The following is a 19,593-nucleotide window of genomic DNA, read 5'->3' on the forward strand; positions in this document are numbered from 1 at the left end:
ATAACGAAAAAAGATAAAGAGTGTATAAATTATGATAATGATGAATGATAATAATTGATGGTAATGATGATGAGATGAGTAAGTCCAAGTAGAGGCTTGTACAATGATAAATCTAGGCAGGGCTTGGTACTTTGTGGAAAAGTCCAAACAGAGGGGTATAACAAGTTGTGGTTGTATCATTGCATTCTTATTGTTGTATTGAGTTGGTTGTGTGGGGTTTATACATTGCATGCATACTTTTTTTGGTAAGGTGGTGTGAATTTATATAGAAGGGTCTCTATTGTTTTCTACTTAGACATTGGGGGAATTATGATAGGGAGTCCTAACCGAGCATGAGGCAACCACAACTAACTGTAATGCTATAATTGTATCTTAGTAGATTTTTCCTAATTAAGAGTGGATTTAGATGGTCACCCAATGTATAATGATTTGGTCAATGTTCCTAGGTTGCCTTGTATTAGGTCACCGTTTGAAAATATTAGAGATTGGTACCATATGCATGTAAAGTTTGGAGAATACATTGCAAGAGTCTTTAATTTAGTGATTAGTATGATTCAATTTTGATGCGTGGAATGTTATGAGATGATCTTGAAAACTGGACGAATGCATGGATATAATTGTGTTAGTATGTTACTTTATACCTTGGATGTGCTATACATTGATGAGATATATTCTCCCTCTTCTATATTGCTTAATGCTTTTATTTTGGATGATCACCATGTAGGAACTAATCAAGCATACGAGGCTAAGCATGAGGGGGAAGAAGCTTGATGCTTCATTTTGATCTTTAGATAGAGTTCATTGTTTTATGAATTGGTTTTAGAACAACTTTTATTATGATGTCTTTTTCATATCAAGATTTTGTAAAATGTCGATTTGTGTCAGGGTTTTAGGGTTTAGGATTTATACCATTTCCTTTCCATTGTGCTATAGTTTTTTGTTTAAGACATGTGAATCCTTTTACAACATTAAAAGATGGAAACTTGATCTATTAAAGTTTTGCCAAAAGAATACATTTTCTAAGTGATTTTCATACCAAATGATTTGTGGATAGAAAGGTTTATCTTAGTTATAACCTTTCATTCGATTGATTATGCTAACAACCTGGTATAGATTTCAATGACTCGACTAATTTTTCTAATGAACCATTGAATCAACACGTTTAGGGTTTAGGAATCGCAAATGACTAATGAATTATAATACGAGTCTAAATCAAATTTCAAAATACATTTATCACTCAACATCATTGTCATTGAATTTCATGGTGAGGTCTTAACCCTAAGAATTAATCCACAAGAGATTCCTAAATAAAATACAAATCCTACAGTTAACTTAAAGGTCTGTTTGGATAAGTTTTTCTAGAAACACTTTTAAGATAGAGAGAAAAAAATAGGAAAATCAAAATAAGTTTCTCTAAGCTAAATTTTATTTATACATGAGTTAAGAATAAAAAATATTGGAGAAGCTAAAGATAAAGTATCTACAAAATAGCTTATAAGAAACTAATTTTAACTTCAGATTGCAGGTCAAGGAAAATATTGAAAAAATGTATTAAGTGATTTTTTTTCTTATAAAAGAGGAAATAAGCGAGAGAGAGAGCGAGAAAAAAACATAGAAATAAAGTGCTCATCTACCTACGTAGCTTATTAACTAACCACATACACATTTACAAACTCCCAAATAATAAATGTTTGGGGTAGTGATATATTCCAGTCTTAAACACATCCACATAAATTTAGTAATTAAACGAGGAGCCAACACAATCTTTCCATTGCTATACTATATGTAACGATTTGTATATATAACGATTTCCAGCTGTAGCAGATAATTATATTCTTCGGAGAGAAGCCAATCTCTTTTCAAGATCTTCAACATCTTGGGATTCTTGTGGTCTGCATGCAGGGAAAGAAATTTCTCTTAAAATGCCACAGGAATGACAGGATTCATCGTGAAACCAAAAAACAAAATCTAAATGTAGATACCCCACGCAACTACTAGTAGAAACTGTTAACATTCTTATATGTACATAGGAGTAAATGTATTCACACACACAAAAAAAAAAAAAAGGAGTAAATATGTTTAGTGAGCATTTTCCATAAATAAGGATTGAAATGTACCTTGGAGCAGCAACATTTTCAGTATTCCTTGAAGCAATTCGACCTTTTGGAGCAGAAGATAACTAGCATCATAAAAAACAAGATCAGGCTCAACATTCAGAAAATTAATTAAACGAAAGGAATTGACAAAGATAACAAATTAATTTAGTCCAAAACCAACCTGGGATGCAATATCCACCCCAATCTCATCAAGAACCTGTCACGAATAAAATGAAAATGTTACAAAGGAATAACTATACTTATTTTAGAAGATATATAATTGGTAATTAATTTATATTCACCTGGTTAGTGAGCTCTTCTGTTTCTTCCTCAGCTTCATCTTTGTCTAAAGTTTCATCAATAGATTCTGACATCATCTCAATCTGCAAATACGATAATGTTATAAATTTATGGAGCCAAAGAAAATGTTGTCATATTACTATCAGGCAGGCACCACAGCTGCTTTGCCGATGCCATGATTTGCAAATTATACTCATCCCTATTTTATTTTTTATTTTTTATTTTGATAAAAAAGTGCAGTCCATTTAATTCATTTCCTGCTAATTGGCAACTGTAACAGGGTAGTGAAACTTAATTTAAAAAATAAACAGTATAGTGTTTTCAAAGGGCAACTTCCTTAGAAATCCTCTTAACAATTCATAGCAACACAGAATCTTCTGAAACATGAAACCAATATTTTTCATTGTACTTCATTTTTGGTTGTTTATATTCTTCTGTTTGAGGCAGCCAAGTTCTGATTCCTTAATTCTTTAAATTCTTACACAATTTTTTTAATGCAACTTGTGTCTACTGCCCATTCTTGAAAAGAATTTATTATTCACATCTCAATTCTGCCTTCTATGGTCTCTTTTCTCTTATTTTTTCACACTGTTTTTAGTACAGCCTTTTCCAGTGCAAAAACTCCAAGTATTCGTTACTATAGACAGATTTCTGTATGTTTCCAGCTGAAAACTAGCTTAATGACCATCGCACATTAAATTATATCCACAATCCTTATCTTCTTTGTTTTTGTTCCTACTCTTTTTACATAAAGTTTTCTCAATTCAACTGTTATTTTATTGTTGTTCCTTCAATCAGTCCTTTAGTTAAATACATTGTTATTAAATATTGATAATGAAAATAATTAGTCCTCTCCATTAACCACCATTCGTGAGGTAGACCAAAAAATGTCATCATTTTAAATACTGAACTGAGAAAATTTAAATCAACAGTACTTTATGCAGAAGTTCAAAGCAAATAATTCCTTTCTCAATTTTTAGTGTGCAAGCCGTGTTTCATGGAGTGAAAAAGTTGATATTGTAATGCCAATCAATAGACATCAATGATGGTCCCCGTAAAACAAAGTCTAAGAATATTGACATAATGTTCAGACAACTGGATTTTTGCCAAACTGGACCAGTTTATGATCTTATGTTAATGTATTTACTGAGCACCTCCCTAATAAAGGCCAAACTAGATCAATCTGATAGCAATTGCTTAAAAACTAACTGAGGAATCTTATTGTATTTAGCCTACCCATTTAATGCATGAAACCTGCATGAGAATGCATCAGAAATATGCTCAAATGGATAAATTACCGTCATGTCCAATTGTGCTGATTGCTTTTGGAATTCTTTAATCACTTTAACCTGTTTTGCTGGTGCCATTTGCTGATAAGAAAAGTAAAACAATGATTAGCATAACATTTTTGGTCATATCTGGCAAAATTTTATCAATGTCACAGAAGAATATATGACATATCAACTTTTGATTCAGTGACAGCGGAAAATTGCTGAAAGAACCAAATTTGTAATTTTTTTATTGAACTATAAAACCACAAATTGAAATCAGAAGTTTGTAGCTTTTTGTCAACATATCAAATGAAAGCTTAAGTTATAAGACTTATGCTCAATTTGCTTCCTTTGTAATGCATACTCGAGTTCAACACTCTTTGACCTTTAGGTGTTCAGATGGGTGAAAGTTGGCTTGCAGATACTTAGATTTTGTCAATGCCAAGGAAAGGAGTTTGAATAACATAAACTGATGCCATATTTATTACCAGTAACCAAAAGAAATGCATTCCACAATTTTGAATGATATGAAGCAGAATCTGGACTACATACCTTATTCATTGCCACCATTGCTTTAGTTGCACCCTTCATTCCCGTAGAGATTGAAGTGCTAGCATATAATGCCTGCAAAGAAATTCAGAAATTGTGAAAATTGAAAATCCTGTCAACATCTTTACCAAGAAAAAAAATGAAAATTTGCATACCTGTGTGTGAGTTGCTACACCCCTGATCTGAGCTCGACTTCCCTGCAAATTGGTTATCTGTTGACGTAACCTAACAAGTTGACGAGCTAAGATTCTGGTGGCAGCCTGTAACCAGACACTCCTTTGTTCAGTATTTCTATGTAGTTAATCATCATGCATATCAATCAAACTAGTTCATACACAGACACAAAACACATATATAACTGTATCTTGAAACATATTACTTCTGAAGCTCAAACTAACATGAAAACAAAAGCATGAAATAAATAAAAGCTATGATAGAGATACTCGTGTACTTCTGTATTTCCTGCTTATGTACAGCATATTCAAGTAATAGTTAAAATTTTAGAACAAAAGAAAGATCTTGCAAGGAATTTTCTATCACGAATTAAAGTTCTTGTTCTTGGTGAACAAAATTGCACATAGAGGATAATAGGGACAGATATACGTTTATGATTGTGGGGAAATTACCCATACAAACTTTTTAACTTTTCAAAATAAAATATATTTTATAATTAAATTATCCATATAATTTAAAATATAGTAAAAATAGTCAATTCATAATATGAGTATTACCCCAATCCCCATAAATTTATTTCTAATCTCTCTTGTGACTCTCTCATGTAGATATCTCAATTATTTTTTTTTTTTTTTTTGAATGTACATTTCACATATTATACCCGCAAATTAACTAAAAGAATTTATCTTCCAACCATTTCAAACTGCATTTCTTTCAAGTTTTATATGTATATTTAAAATTGTTAACTGTATATTACTTTTAATTTAAACTTCTCAACTATATAGTACTTTTAAAATAACACCTTTTGTATTAATCTCCAAATTGAATTTCAATATTTTTTTCCAAAAGAAATTATCATGAATTTACATTGTTCATTATAAATCTAAAATATAAACTAGATATTTAAATATATTTATTATTAAGAATTTAAATTATAATAGAAATTATATATTCAAATTATTATATATTATATATATATATATATATATATATATAAATATTGCCCCCCAACTAAATTTTTAGACATGTCACTAGCATACCCTCGGTGCTATTTACTTATATAGACAATATAACACACCCTGGAACAAAATACAGTATGCCCCAAGTTGGATAAAGAGCACACATGCACACTCCACAATCCAAAAAAGTATATAGGTTAAAAGCCTAAACTACCCTAAACAGTGGTTATCTAGGAACTTCGTTTCACCTTGGACCCAAGTGAGATGAAAACACACAGATTTACAACTGACAAAAACATACCTCATTACCCGTTTTGGCTTCTCTTTTAATCTCTGCCACCAATTTTTTTTCCTGCGATTGACAAGGTAATGAAGCACTAGAAAGAAATACGAACCACAGAGGAAATCACTAAGAAGGTCTATGTTAGCATTATGTACCTCCATCTGAAGCGATGCTATCTCTCTTTCAATTCCTACAAGAGTGAATGGAAGAAAAAGGTAGCAAACTACTGAAGTTCCCCTTTATTGAAATTTAAAACTAAATAATGATATCAAATGTTAACCCATGTTATTTCCTAGTTCCTACCAATACCTTTATTAATTCCTACAACTGACATAGACCATTAGTGACACCCAACCTATGTTGATGGCAGTTTTTGAAAGAAAACCATTAAGAAAAAATATATATTTAATGTAGTTGATTTCAATTTAATAACAAGTATTTTTCTGGTGTCCATCTTTTTTTATTGATATGGAACCCCCTCAGCTCTTGTTATTTCCTAGTTCCTAACAATACCTTTAAGTCCTACTACTAATCTCTTTTAATGTATAGGCACATATGACATAGACCATTAGTGATACTAAGCCTAAGTTTATGGAAGTTTTTGAAAGAAACCCTTTAAGAAAAATATATATTTAATAACAATCATTTTTCTGGTGTCCATCAGTCCATCTTTTTTTTTTTTTTTCTTGATATGGAACCAACCTCTCCATCAAGCATTTCATTATCTTCTGCTTTCTATTTTTTATTTAATTTTAATAGAATTTAAAAAATTTATTATGAAATCATCAATTAATAGTAGCAAGTATCATACCCATCAAGACAGCAATCTCCTCTTAAAGATTAAACTAGACATGTAGGACATTATCAAAAATTGGAGCAAAGGCAGCAAAACAATGTGAGGAAACAAAAATGATTGGTCAAAATTTGTGGTAAAGGTTTTGAGGAAAAGAACATTAGAGGAGATATAGATTACAAGAAACCATTTAGGAAAATAATAAAAATTAGGAGCCATGACAAAAATAAAGTTGAGAAGGAAACGATTGTTGAAAGTCCCTAGCTAGACTTATCTATATTAGCCTGAATATTTTCTACCAAAATTTAACATGACCTTATCCAATGACACAACCAATGGGTCTCAGCATTCATTGATATGCAAGGGCACCAACCGAAAACAATCTAATCCAAGGATATAAGATTATGACCTTCCCAATAAATCAATAGTATTTCTGTTTGACTCATATAATTATAAACAATTATGGCTGTTGGGAAGCAAGAAGAATAATTAGGAACTACTTTCTACGCAAATGTTAAAAAAATATTCAAATGATCAACAAAAAATAGTTTGCACTGGAAATTTTAGATGTACATCCTCCCATAAAATTCTGAGTACTTTCATCTATAACTATTTGATTTAACTATCGCTCCCAGCCTTCCAAACTAATTTGTCACATTATATTCTCCCATGAATTATGATGCCTGACATTTTAAACATTATATTCAAAAAGGAATTCACTTGAATTAACACACTGCATCCACCAACATTAAATTTTATTATCCTAAATGAAATTGCCGGTGCCCATGTTGTGGGTCTCACTACTGAATTGCGTAAATTGATTTTATTCTTAATGTCATGAAGCACCATGTTAAGCAAGATAATTTTTTTCCCTTTCAGCATAAACTATACATCAGAATAAAAACACCCCGTTTATGCATCAAAGATACATTAACGAGTTTTAAAGCATGTTTGAATAAAAACTTAGAAAAGCTTTTCTACTGAAAATTTAGAGCTCTTTCAAGTAGAAAAGCTCTAAAAAGTACATAAACTTGTGTCCAAACAGACTCATACAAGCAAATAGTGAATACTAGAACTTCTGAATCAGCTATCATTCAATTCAAGTAATTACCTCTGGTTGCAACAGCCATTTCCCTCTTACTTGACCGCAGAGCTTCTGTCATAGAAAAACGAAACAGACGCAAATGAGTGCCACTGCCCAGACACGTTCTTTCCCATTTTCACCAATCACAAACAATGCCACAAAATATTCACCAAAAAAAGAAACCAACACCACAAAATTAAGCTGCGCAAAACCCACAATTTCTAAGAATTCTAAAGAGACGACTGTTTCTGCTCAACAAAAACTAGATCCAATTCTGGACACAGCCACACAATTCCAACGTTTCTTCGATCCAAAGTTCCCAATTTTAGTTTCCCCAGCAACCAAACACTAAAGAAACGAGTTACCCTTTTGAGAGAAAAATAATAAAAATTCTAATTCTGATCACAAATCCTACTATGCTTTAGGGCAAAAGGGAAGAGAAGGTAAATATATAAATAAATAAAAATGAAAAAAAAAACAATGTGGGAAATTTTGGGGAGAAGAGGAGGAAAAAAATGGTGCACCTTTGGGTGAGGTTTTCTTCTTGAAGATGTTCATGTTGGCGAAGAAGAGAAAACCCTAATCGAAGAAGAAGCACTGTGCAGTGTGTGAAGTGTGGTTTGTTTGTAGCAAAGAGAGGAGAAAGGAGTGATTAGAAAAGATGCCTCGGGGAGCGTACTTGGTTTCCACGTTGTCACCAACGGTCACCTTCAAGTAGCCGTTACACCTTTCTTTTGACTCCAATGCAAATCGCGTTTCCAGTTTTATTTATATTATTATTCTGGGAGTATAATTTTTACACAGTAACAAGTGCTGTTCTTTTTATTTATTTATTATTATTATTAAGAATATATTTTTGTAAATCTATAACAAAGGTAATACAGCCTGGTCTTTGTATACACATTTTTATTCTTAAAATTTAATATTTTATATATTATATATTATATATTAATTAATTATAAATTACTATATTATAAGAGTTCGTATAGTGGACACATATTATAGGATAAATAATTATCTTATTCTACAATAATTTGTTGTTTGTTGCTAAACAGAATATGATATTATTATCTTACTCCTTGTTTTATCTTGTTAGTGTAGTGTATTTTTAATCTTGAGAGGAGGAGTGTGATTAAGAAGCAATAAGATAAGTTTGAGAAGGAAGTTGAGTCAAGAAATAATACATTATTTCATATAATATATATTATAAAATATATATATATATATATATATATATATGATATATATATATATATATATAATCTTATAATATATTATTATATATAATATTAAAAAATATAACGTATATAATATAAATATTAATTTATAAGATATATAGCAATATATTATATAATTTTAATTTTTATATTAATATATTATATTATATTATATTATAATTTTAATATATCCTTTCAAAAAAATATAATTTATATATTAACTTTATAATATAAATTATAAAATCTCCTTTCAGCATTTTATTCTATGTATAATTATAATAATTTTGACATGTAAATTTAAAGTACATTACTAATTAAGATAAAAAAAATGTTATTTAAAAAATTTTAAGGAAAATATTTTAAATAAAATTGAATTTTTAATTATTTATAATTTTAATAAAAATAACTGCCTAAATAAAAAAAATATTTTTATAAAATATAGTAAAAATTATATTTTTATAATTTAAAATTATTAAATAATTAAATTAAAAACTTATTTTTCAAACATTTATATGTAATTTTAATAAAAAAATAATTTATGTTATATCTTACATGATTTGTTATTATAATGTGAATCAAATATTAAATAGGATTAATATTGTCTATTATCATATCTTACTCTTACATCATATTATATACTATCCTATACCACCAACAGACCTTAAGTTTATTAAGTTTTGTAATAATTATTTAAATTCTTTTGTTGAAAATGACTTCAACTCATACAAAATGAAAATTACGTTCATAATTTTGTTAAAAGGTTTTATTTTTTAGTGTTATGTATTTATGGGTTTCATGAGGAATTGCATTGGAGATTGAATAAATGATCAATAGTTTCTCTAAAAAATTTTAAAATGATTCATGATTGACTCTAATTGTATATGAAATTGTGTCTTATTCTAATTTAAACTTTTAATTACTAAATAAAAAATACATATATTTACTTCATTTTATATCAATAACTTGATTAGAATGTATAAAAAGGAATCTCATTATTATTTCATCATATATATATAATAAGATTATTGATAAACATCAAATTTATATTTAAATTATTTTTAGACGAAAATTTATTCAATCTAAATATTATATATATATATATAGTTCGTTTAATACTAGATATGTAAAATAATATATCTAAATTCATTTCATCTTTGTAAAAATCATTTCAATTGAAATGAATAATTTTTATTTTATTTTACTGAAATTTTTTTTATTACTTGTTTATTAATGTTATTTAAATAGACTGTACTAACATATCAACAATTTATAAAAAAATAATAATAATAATATATGGCTAATGTCTTTTTTTTTTTAAATTATATATTATTGATGTTAAAATTAAAACACTAACGTGTATAAATTAACACACATACACAGACGCACACACAAACACACACACATACACACACATATATATATATATATATATATATATATATATATATATATATATATATATATATATATATATATATATATATAATTCAAATTAGCATTCAAATATTTTTCACAAATTCAAATATGCAATTTCATATTTAAATAAATATATATCAGCAATTTATACTTTCCTATTATAATTTAACTTAAATAAATATTTTTCACCGTCATTCAATTATAGATTATTATGTACAATAAAATTATTTACTTTTATAATAAGTACTTTAAAAATTATATATCAAATAAATTGTTTGTTAAATAAGGGTGTAAATATCCCAATAGTGAGGATATATAAAATTATTTTCTATTGAGAGTTTAATCTTTATATACTATTGGTAAAATTTATTTTATGCGAGTATTTAATAAGATTTTACTACTTTCTCTCGTTATTTTATTTATTAGTATTTAAGCCTATAAATTGCAAAAATTAAATATTTATTATATATAATTAAAATTTTTAATAAATTACATGTAAATAAATATAATATTTGAATATATAAATTTTATTTAAAACTTTATAATATTTAGAAACATAAATTATATTTTAGATTTATGATAAAAAAAAATTAAATTATAATATACAAGATTAGTTTCTTTATTGATGATTTATTTTAAAAATATTAAAATTTAATTTATAAATAATTATATTAAATAAAAACCAAATTAGGTAAGAAATTAAAAAAAAATATCTTTAAAAACTCTAGTTCTTAAAAATACTATCACGTAACATAATTGTATAGGTTTAATATATAGGAATTGATTAATATAATGAGATTTTATTCCTTAATATAATTCTATTGAATGTATGCATAAGAATATTTTTTTAAAAAAATAATACATGACAATTGAGGATTGAACTCCGCTAACGTGAGAAGATTTATCTTTATAGAATAAAGTTCAACAATTATTATTGCACTTTATAGAATAAACTACTATATTATGATATTAAGAAAATGTTTTTCTTAAAGATTAAATAAACCGTTCTCTCTATAATACTAGTAAAATAATTCACATATCTTAATTTTACTTGATAAAAACTTCATTATTAGACAATGAAATAAAAAAAAATATAAAAAAAACAACATATAAGTTCATCACATATGTATACACTAGCCTTTCCAAAACCTTAAACAAAATCATCATAATAAAACAAACACAAAATCTTCTAACCCAGATGCCATACTATCAAAGCAAGACATGATAAACTTGAAACCTCAATTTTTGTGTCTTTCATGATCAACCTCATATACCTAATTAACTCCTGCATGACAATCGATCCAACCAAGAAAACAACTAGAAAAACAAGAGTGAGAATATATATCATAATTGTTTAAGCACATATAAGACATGAGCAACATTAACAAAACATACATTCATAAATAAACACCACATTATTTTAACACATACATGCATGCAGTGTATAGGAGATTGTTCTTGTGTTACTCCGACAGAACGAAATAGTTGAAGTTAGAGACCTTAACAAGGTTGTTCAGCTTGAAGTCGTAATGCAACACATCGTTATCAGCGGACGAAGACAAATTGCTGGTGTAACATTCCAATTTTCATAATTAATAACATGTTTTAATTGAATTTGTTTAACTTTAATTCCTGTGTAAACTTGCTTATATTTTGATCCCCAATTCATGCATATAATTAAGCATATCACGATCTACAGAAGTATGTGGTTGTACATAATGAACAAAAGATGAAAGTTATAAGAAATGAGTATGTTACTACTTGAAACAGATGATTCATTATATGAAAATGGTTAATAAATGCGATGTAAAGAAAAAAGAAATGAAGGAAAAAAAAGTGTAAAAAAATATAATAGAAATAAAGATTGTTTGGTAAGGGAGAAATAGAAAGAAAATTGAATGAAAACTACTTTATTTTTTATAGATAATTTTGTTTAAAAATAAATATATTATTATTATTCAAATAAAAGAACAATATATTTTATAAATAATTTTATTCAAACATACTAAATATTTTTATGATATTCATTTATTATAGTTATATTATTTTTAATAAATAAATAAATATAATTTTGATAAATAAATTTATTTAAAATATAAATAAAAAAATATTTATTTATTATTTTTTACTTTATTATATATATACATCATAATCGCCCTTTTATTTTAAATTTAGTAGATAAAAATTGTATTCAATATTTATTATTACTAGTATATTTATTATTATTATTACTATTATTTTGTTACCAACTTTCCTAGGCTTTTCATTTTAGATAAGTTTTTTGGTGTAGGCCCCACAATAATATCTACACACCTCCCCTCAATTCTCCTATACCAAACAACACATTTTAACTTTTACACACTTTTCTTCTCTTTCCTATCTACTTACCTTTTCCCAAACATATCATGAAGGTCATTTAAGATGGTTTGGGCATGTAAAATGACATACTATAGTCTGATACATGACATCATAACAGCCACCCTTTCATGGAACGGGAGAGGCCAAGAGGGAGATCACAAAAGATATGGTGCAAGGCTAGAAAGATTTGAAGTTTTGAATTACTTTATGTTTCATGAATTCTGATACTGGATTGAGTACAATTGTGCTACAATCCATGTAGCTGACACTATTCAATGAGAATAAGGCTTGGTTGGTGTTGTTGACTGTTGTGTTTATGCTCCTGTACAACATATAAATTATAACAAGATATATAAGAACTGGCTAAAAGACCAATGATGCTCTATGGTACTGAAAGTAAAGCAATGAAATGCCAACAAGAGCAAAAATTAAGTGTATAAGAGATGACAATGTCGAGGTCGATGCACAGGCATATATGATAGAGGCTTCAGCAAAAAAAAATAATAATAATCAAATGAAAGAAAGTCCAAATAAAAGATGTATAGGAAGACCTAAAAATTTAAGGAGAAACCATTCAAAAAGACCTTGCTCTAAATATATGGTTTGAGTATCAATCGGTATCATGTAAAACTTGTCACATTTACACATGCCCGTATGTCTAAATTGTACCAAACAGTCTTGAAAACAATACTAGCAGTACCTGCATAGCACCAGCCCCAAGCACAAGTTGGCATGTTCTTCTGTTGAAAACTTTTAAGATTTCTACTACACGGTGAACAACTTCTGAAGATAATGTTGGCAAAAGGTTGTTCATATCAATGTACTCCGACAACATCTTGAGCAATATTAAGCCACTAGAAGCAAACAAGACAAACCAAAAGCTACTTTAAATGTATTCACAAGATGACAGCCCAAACAAAAATAGGATCAAACAAAATCATAAAAAGACAAGTGAACCTCACAATAGGAAACTTCAAACTAAGACTAACAGAAAGCAGTATATTGCGATAAAATAATTGAACATACCTACACAAACATACTCACAAAAGGAACCGAAGGTGCACATAATTGGAAGATAAAAAAAAGAGGAAGTTGAATCCAGATAACTAACCAGTTAACCATGCGATAACTAACACCTTTGTAATAGAGCCTGAGATGCAGATTTTTTATGGTCTTTCTTGAGATTGTTACTGTGGGCTGACGAAATCCTACCATGTTTTATTTGGTTCCATTGAATCTATCGGGGGTTTGGAACTATCTGATGCTTCACTATTCATATTTCATAGATGCTTCAATGGAATCAGCCCGTGTAATTTGTTGTTCAGCACTTGACTGTGCACTGTCTGCCGTTGGCAGAACATCATTATTAGTCACCACACCATTGTAACCGATTGAGATATCATCCTCAGTGCCATTAAGGTTCTCAGAAGTCAATGCATCAGATGTAAAAAGCATATTAATAATGAAATTCATCAGGAACACCTATCTCCACCCAGGTTTCTTGGTCAAGCACTGCCTTACTCTGACATCTACATGCAACGCAGCAGCTATTAACAATGACGTATAAAGATTTCATGATGATGAAAGCCAAACAAGGAAGGACAAAAATCAAAACTAACCAAGATACATGCTGAAATTCAACAAAAGCCTTGGCCTGTGATTGCAGCATGCCACAGATGCTGTATCCCAATCTCCCACCTATCTGTTAATATAAGCAATGGAAATGGAATTATATAATGAAACAAAAACCAAATCACTTGTAATCGTAAGTTATAAATCAATATGGAAATAAATACTTTTTCTATAGCAGTAATGAACTCCTGGGTGATATTGTATATGGTTAGAAACTCCTGTAATTTCAAACTAGGATGGAGAATTGCACGGACAGTCGGACCCCAAGTTTTGACCATCTTTCATGAGCAGCATCACATGCTGCAAAGACAGCTTCTGCGTTTTCTAACAATATATTCCTTCATGTTTTCCCCACATCTAGTGATCATTTCTCAAAAAAGCTTCTTAGCTTCATCATTTTCACTTTTTTCCTCCTACAGGAAATGAATAACTGACTCCACAATTATGAAAGGAAGGCAATCTGCCTTTCATTTATAAAAGCAAGGCCTTACTTTATTCTAACGTTCCAACTTTACAAAGCTCATTGATTATATATGTTTGGACATCTGGATGATAGCCTCTAATGAAAAGATACTGAGCAATCTTCTGTGCAGTCTTTGGCCTCCCACCTTTGTGCAACCCATTAATCAATATATTGTATGTATGCAAATTTGGACTAATACCTTGGTCAACAGTGTGGTATATTAATAATGCAATTGCCTTGTCAAGTTGCTGCCCGTTGCATAAAGCATCTAACAAGAGATTGTAGGTTACAATATCAGGAACCAAATTCCTGAAACACATATGATTAAAAAGATTCATGGCTTCATCCAATCTTCTATTCTTACAACAACCACTAATCAAGATGTTGTAGCTCCAAACGTTAGGTGCAAAACTTCTCTCAAAGATGAGGCGTTTAAATAATGCAATTGCCTTGTCAACATGCTCAATTCTACATAGAGATTCTAACAAAATATTGTAAGTGGTTACATCTGGAGGTGGTTGACCACAATAATAAATTTCATCAACAAGCTTCCATGCATCCATGATTCCCCCAGATTTGCATAAGCCATCAACTACAGAATTGTAAGTTATAATATTTGGAACTAAATTCTTAAGAAACATTTCTTCAAGTAAATGCATAGCTTCATTCACTCTACTAATCTTGCAATAACCTTTAATCAAGACATTATAGCTCCAAACATCAGGCACCAAACCCCTTTCAATCATCACATGAAATAATCTTCTTGCTTCATCCACTTTATCATTCAAACAATATCCATGCATCAAAATAGTATAAGTAATAATGTCAGGTTCTTCCCCTCTTTCAATCATCATATTAAATAAGTTTTTTGCCTCACCCACGTCATTGTTTAAACAATATCCATTCATCATAATATTGTAATTAGTAACGTCATGTTGTTCACCTCTTTCAATCATCACATTAAATAATTCCCTTGCCTCATCAACTTTATTGTTTACACAATACCCATTCAGCCATGATGTAACTTCTTTCTGTTGGCCTGCACGACACAAACCATAAATTAATGAACTATAAGTGAAAATGTCAGGAAAAATTCCCTGAACAATCATTTTAGAACACAAAACACGTGCCTCGTTTATATGACCATCTTTGCACAGACTATGGACAACTGTATTGTACATTACAAGATTGGGCCTAACCAACTGTCCCTCCATTTTCTGAAGCAGCTGAATAGCAGCTCTTGTCTTTCCTGTCATACTCTTACATAACCCATTGATTAAGGTTCCATACAGAACTTCATCAAATTGAATCCCTTTTGCAACCATTTCATCATGGACGTATAGTGCATCTACCATTTTAGCATTAACACACAACCCCTTCATTAGTGTAGTAAAAGTTACAACATTTGGTCGACAACCCCACTTAAGAATTTTACCCATTATAGAGAAAGCAAAATCCATTCGACCCATGTGGCAGAAACAGTTGATCAAAATGTTAAAAGTAACTGTAAATGGCACAACACCCTTATATTCCATTTGGGTATAGAGATCAATAGCAGTGGCATAGTATCTCATCTTAGCAATCATTCCTAAGATTTTGGTGAATTCCACAATCGATGGCAGGGGATGCATATTGACCATGTGGTGAAACAAAGCCACAGCATCATCAATACTATCAAATTTGTAGGAACTTTGTGATGGCAATGGCTGCGAATTATAATGCATCCTCCCAATGTGTGGCATAAGAAGGCGGGGAAGTTTCAGGAATTGCATACCTTGTTGTATGCCACATGTGCTCAACTCCTAAAACAACACAATATGCTCACTTTAAATTTCTGTGTCCTGCCTTGTGTCCTTCCTCTAGCTTCAAGAACAAAGCAGTTGAGATGCAGAATGGCATAGAAGAATGAATACCGCTCTCTTTTTCATAAATTCTTTATTTTCTACGTTAAAACACTAAAAAATGTAAATGAACAGAAAATGAGTATTTGTCAACAAACTAATCATAAACAAGGTAAAAATGCAAGTTAACACAAACAATGAATATTTTCCATTTTTTAAAATAATAATAATAACTATAAGCAAAGGAAATAAGATAGAAAGGTAACAAAGAGAGACATTTTTACAAACAAATAGTGTGCAGAATGCATAGGTTGGGAGGTTAGGGGAAAACAGGGGATCGTATGTTGGTGAAAAACATGCAGAGGAGTATATAGATAGATTAAAGATTGTTATTTTGATGGAGAGTTTGTTTATTCATATACATGTAATGTAAAATGAGTGAGTCATAGCTAGGAACTGAAGCAAGTTGAGAAAACATAATATATCAGAAAGCAGAGAGAAATAAGGAAAAGCATTATTAAAAGCTGGTTAATACAAAATGAGCTTCTAAGTATATTAACACATAGTCACAACATGATAAAATCAATGGAACAAGCAAAAATGAATCAAAATCACATCAAATAACCAACTAAAAGAAGTTAACCACCAAACAAACTTACAAACTAGAGGGATAAAAAGCTAATTGAAAAACTCTAACCTAACAAATTCAATAGGAAACCAAATACAACCCTAAATTTAAAAGAACAGAAAAACGAACCTGAGTAAAGGGAGAGAGCAAGGATTATGAGTGAGAGAGCGAGGATGACGAGCGAGAAAAAGCGAAATCGTGAGTGAGAATCGCGAGAGAGTGAAAATGGCGAGAGAGCGGCGTCGCGAGTGTTAAGCAGTAAGGGAGGCGGCGTCGTGTGTGACCCAGCGAGCGTAATTTCAAATTCCTCAGTTTTTCAGAATTTCAAATTTTTTAATTTAGTTAATAGAAATGCTCCATAAAAATGAGTAGATTTAAAGTTCATTTAAAATAACTTGTTCAGCAAGCACATTTTAGAGTCGACTGATTTAATTTCTTAAAAAAAATTAATTGTTTCATTAAAATATCTTTATCCAAATACATAAAAATGGGTTGGTGCAGTATTAAAGGTTAAAATAATATGTATAAAGTCTTATATTCAAACTTTGTTATAATTTTTTTAATTTTTTTCTGTTAATAAAAAAATTAAATAGATTTATTTTATATTATTACAAAAGGTGATATACTTTTTTGGTTCAGACATTTTGTTTACTGTATTATTACTTGCCTTTCAGAATACTTTTTTCTTTTATTAATCATCTTCTTTAATTATTAATCACCCTCACAAGTTTAATTTAAATTATTTTATTATTTATTTTATTTTATTTTTAAAAATAAAAAAAGGTATGAAATGTCTCTTTTATACTAATAAGAATAATGTTAATACATGGATGGTAAAAAAAAAAATGCACTATGAATTAAAAATAATAATTAAATATGTAGCAACGTAAAGTAAGATAGGATGAAAAGGAGTGAGGTTGTACTCTTATTATAAGTATTCATTTTTTTTATTCAATAAGGTGGCATAACTCTCCTACCAAATCAACTTCTATAAGAATAAAGTAGTATCTATAATTACAACTTTTTACTTAAGTCAAAGATCAAATCATGATCATTGCTTAAAGAGAATAAGTGTTGAACCACTTAGACTGACCATAAGTATTTACACTTTGAAATTATCAAAAGTATTTTTAATTATACAATGTGCTTTAATCTAATTTATTTTCTTATAAATATATATGTAATAATTATTTATTTTAATTAAAAATATATATTATAAAATTAATTTTTAATATAAATATATATTTTAAAATTTAACTAAAGATTGGGGTACGATCATCAACTTGAGCATGAAATTGTGTTAGAAGTACCATTTTATCTTTATATGGGTCAATCTAGTAGAAAGAATTTATAATATCCTTATCAAACTAAAAAAAAAAAAACTATGTATCGGTGACTACTCTCATATCTATATTTATTATAAAGATGATAAATTTTGGTAACTATTTCCATTTTCTCATTAGAAATTATTACCCCTAACTTTATACTACACACTTTAATAATTATATTCTCTCAAAATCCCCTAAAAATAAATATTTGTGCCTATTTTCCTACAAGTATATATAAAATTAATGAATACCATATTTATCTTTTAAATTTAAATTACTTCAATGCAATTTAATGTAGTGTTGGGATTTAAGATGGATGTAGTTCGCCTTTTGACTCTATAGAAAAAAACATTATAGTAAAATGATATATTAAGATTAATTTAAAAAAATGATATACATATATATATATAAATTATATAATTGATGATTTTATAATTTTTAAAAATTAGATAAATAATATGATGTATTTAATTGTTATAATTTAATATTTATTTAAATATATTATTAAAAAATTCAACCTCTCTATTAATAGGATTCTAGATTATTAGAATGATGATATGTCCAATGAATCAATCTTAATATATTAAATACAAATTTTTATCTTATAGGATAATGTTTTCAAGAATTTTTCTTCGACAAGAGTTTTTAAATATTTTTTTAACTTCATATTTAATTTAATTTTTATTTACATGATTATTTATGAATTAAATTTAATATTTTTAAAATAAATTATCAATAAAAAAATATTATATTACAATATAAATTATTTTATTATAAATTTAAAATATAATTATATATTTAAAAACATCTATTTATATAAACTTTAATTATGATTTATATATTTTAAGCATAATATTTATTTATAAATATTATTCAATATAAATTTTAGTTACATATAATAAATATTTAGTTTATACATTCCACATATTAACTTACTGGTTACTATTTTATTTTAATCGTGTGTTAAAATCCTATTTCCTACAAGTCTTCAAACCTGTGGCTTTCATGGTTGACGATGGCCATGGAAGTTGCCACTCCAACGGATGATTATCGCATAAAGTATGGTTGTGTGCTGCATGCAGTGTGTAGTAGATTGCTCGTGTTTCTCCAACATAAAGAAGGAGTTGAAGTTAGACACCTTAACAAGATTGTTCGGCTTGAAGTCGTAATGGGGGACATCGTCGACATGATACAAGCGGAG

At 28.6% G+C, this 19,593-nt stretch overlaps 2 protein-coding genes across 2 annotated transcripts; both read right to left on the bottom strand.

Annotated features, from left to right (window-relative positions):
- Nucleotides 1–1,612: 1,612 nt before the first annotated feature.
- LOC109789942 (vacuolar protein sorting-associated protein 2 homolog 2) lies at nucleotides 1,613–8,222 on the bottom strand. The gene is made up of 11 exons (XM_020349003.3): nucleotides 8,034–8,222; nucleotides 7,537–7,581; nucleotides 5,788–5,822; nucleotides 5,651–5,701; nucleotides 4,372–4,476; nucleotides 4,220–4,291; nucleotides 3,695–3,766; nucleotides 2,399–2,479; nucleotides 2,278–2,313; nucleotides 2,118–2,179; nucleotides 1,613–1,892 (listed from the first exon to the last, which is right to left on the bottom strand). Exons 1-11 carry the CDS (start codon nucleotides 8,065–8,067, stop codon nucleotides 1,829–1,831), a joined length of 657 nt encoding a protein of 218 aa, XP_020204592.1. The 5' UTR covers nucleotides 8,068–8,222; the 3' UTR covers nucleotides 1,613–1,828.
- A 2,957-nt stretch (nucleotides 8,223–11,179) lies between these two features.
- Nucleotides 11,180–17,400, bottom strand: LOC109789946 (uncharacterized). The gene is made up of 6 exons (XM_083060339.1): nucleotides 17,194–17,400; nucleotides 14,297–16,550; nucleotides 14,120–14,202; nucleotides 13,612–14,029; nucleotides 13,201–13,354; nucleotides 11,180–12,822 (listed from the first exon to the last, which is right to left on the bottom strand). The coding sequence occupies exon 2, from the start codon at nucleotides 16,365–16,367 to the stop codon at nucleotides 14,625–14,627; it is 1,743 nt and encodes a 580-aa protein (XP_082916465.1). The 5' UTR covers nucleotides 16,368–16,550; nucleotides 17,194–17,400; the 3' UTR covers nucleotides 11,180–12,822; nucleotides 13,201–13,354; nucleotides 13,612–14,029; nucleotides 14,120–14,202; nucleotides 14,297–14,624.
- Between the last annotated feature and the right edge of the window lie 2,193 nt (nucleotides 17,401–19,593).

The sequence above is a fragment of the Cajanus cajan genome, chromosome 1 (genome assembly GCF_000230855.2).
Source record: "Cajanus cajan strain Asha chromosome 1, NIPB_CcT2T_4, whole genome shotgun sequence".
NCBI classification, from domain to species: Eukaryota; Viridiplantae; Streptophyta; class Magnoliopsida; order Fabales; family Fabaceae; genus Cajanus; species Cajanus cajan.

Bases quoted from the DNA above. Each gene is read 5' to 3' on its own strand.
- LOC109789942 (XM_020349003.3), bottom strand. From the start codon at position 8,067: ATGAACATCTTCAAGAAGAAAACCTCACCCAAAG. The intron at 5,823-7,536 runs GTAATTACTTGA...TCACTCTTGTAG, and splicing joins AATGGCTGTTGCAACCAGAG to GAATTGAAAGAGAGATAGCA. The intron at 1,893-2,117 runs GTACATTTCAAT...CCCTGCATGCAG, and splicing joins GAAAATGTTGCTGCTCCAAG to ACCACAAGAATCCCAAGATG.
- LOC109789946 (XM_083060339.1), bottom strand. From the start codon at position 16,367: ATGCAATTCCTGAAACTTCCCCGCCTTCTTATGCCACACATTGGGAGG.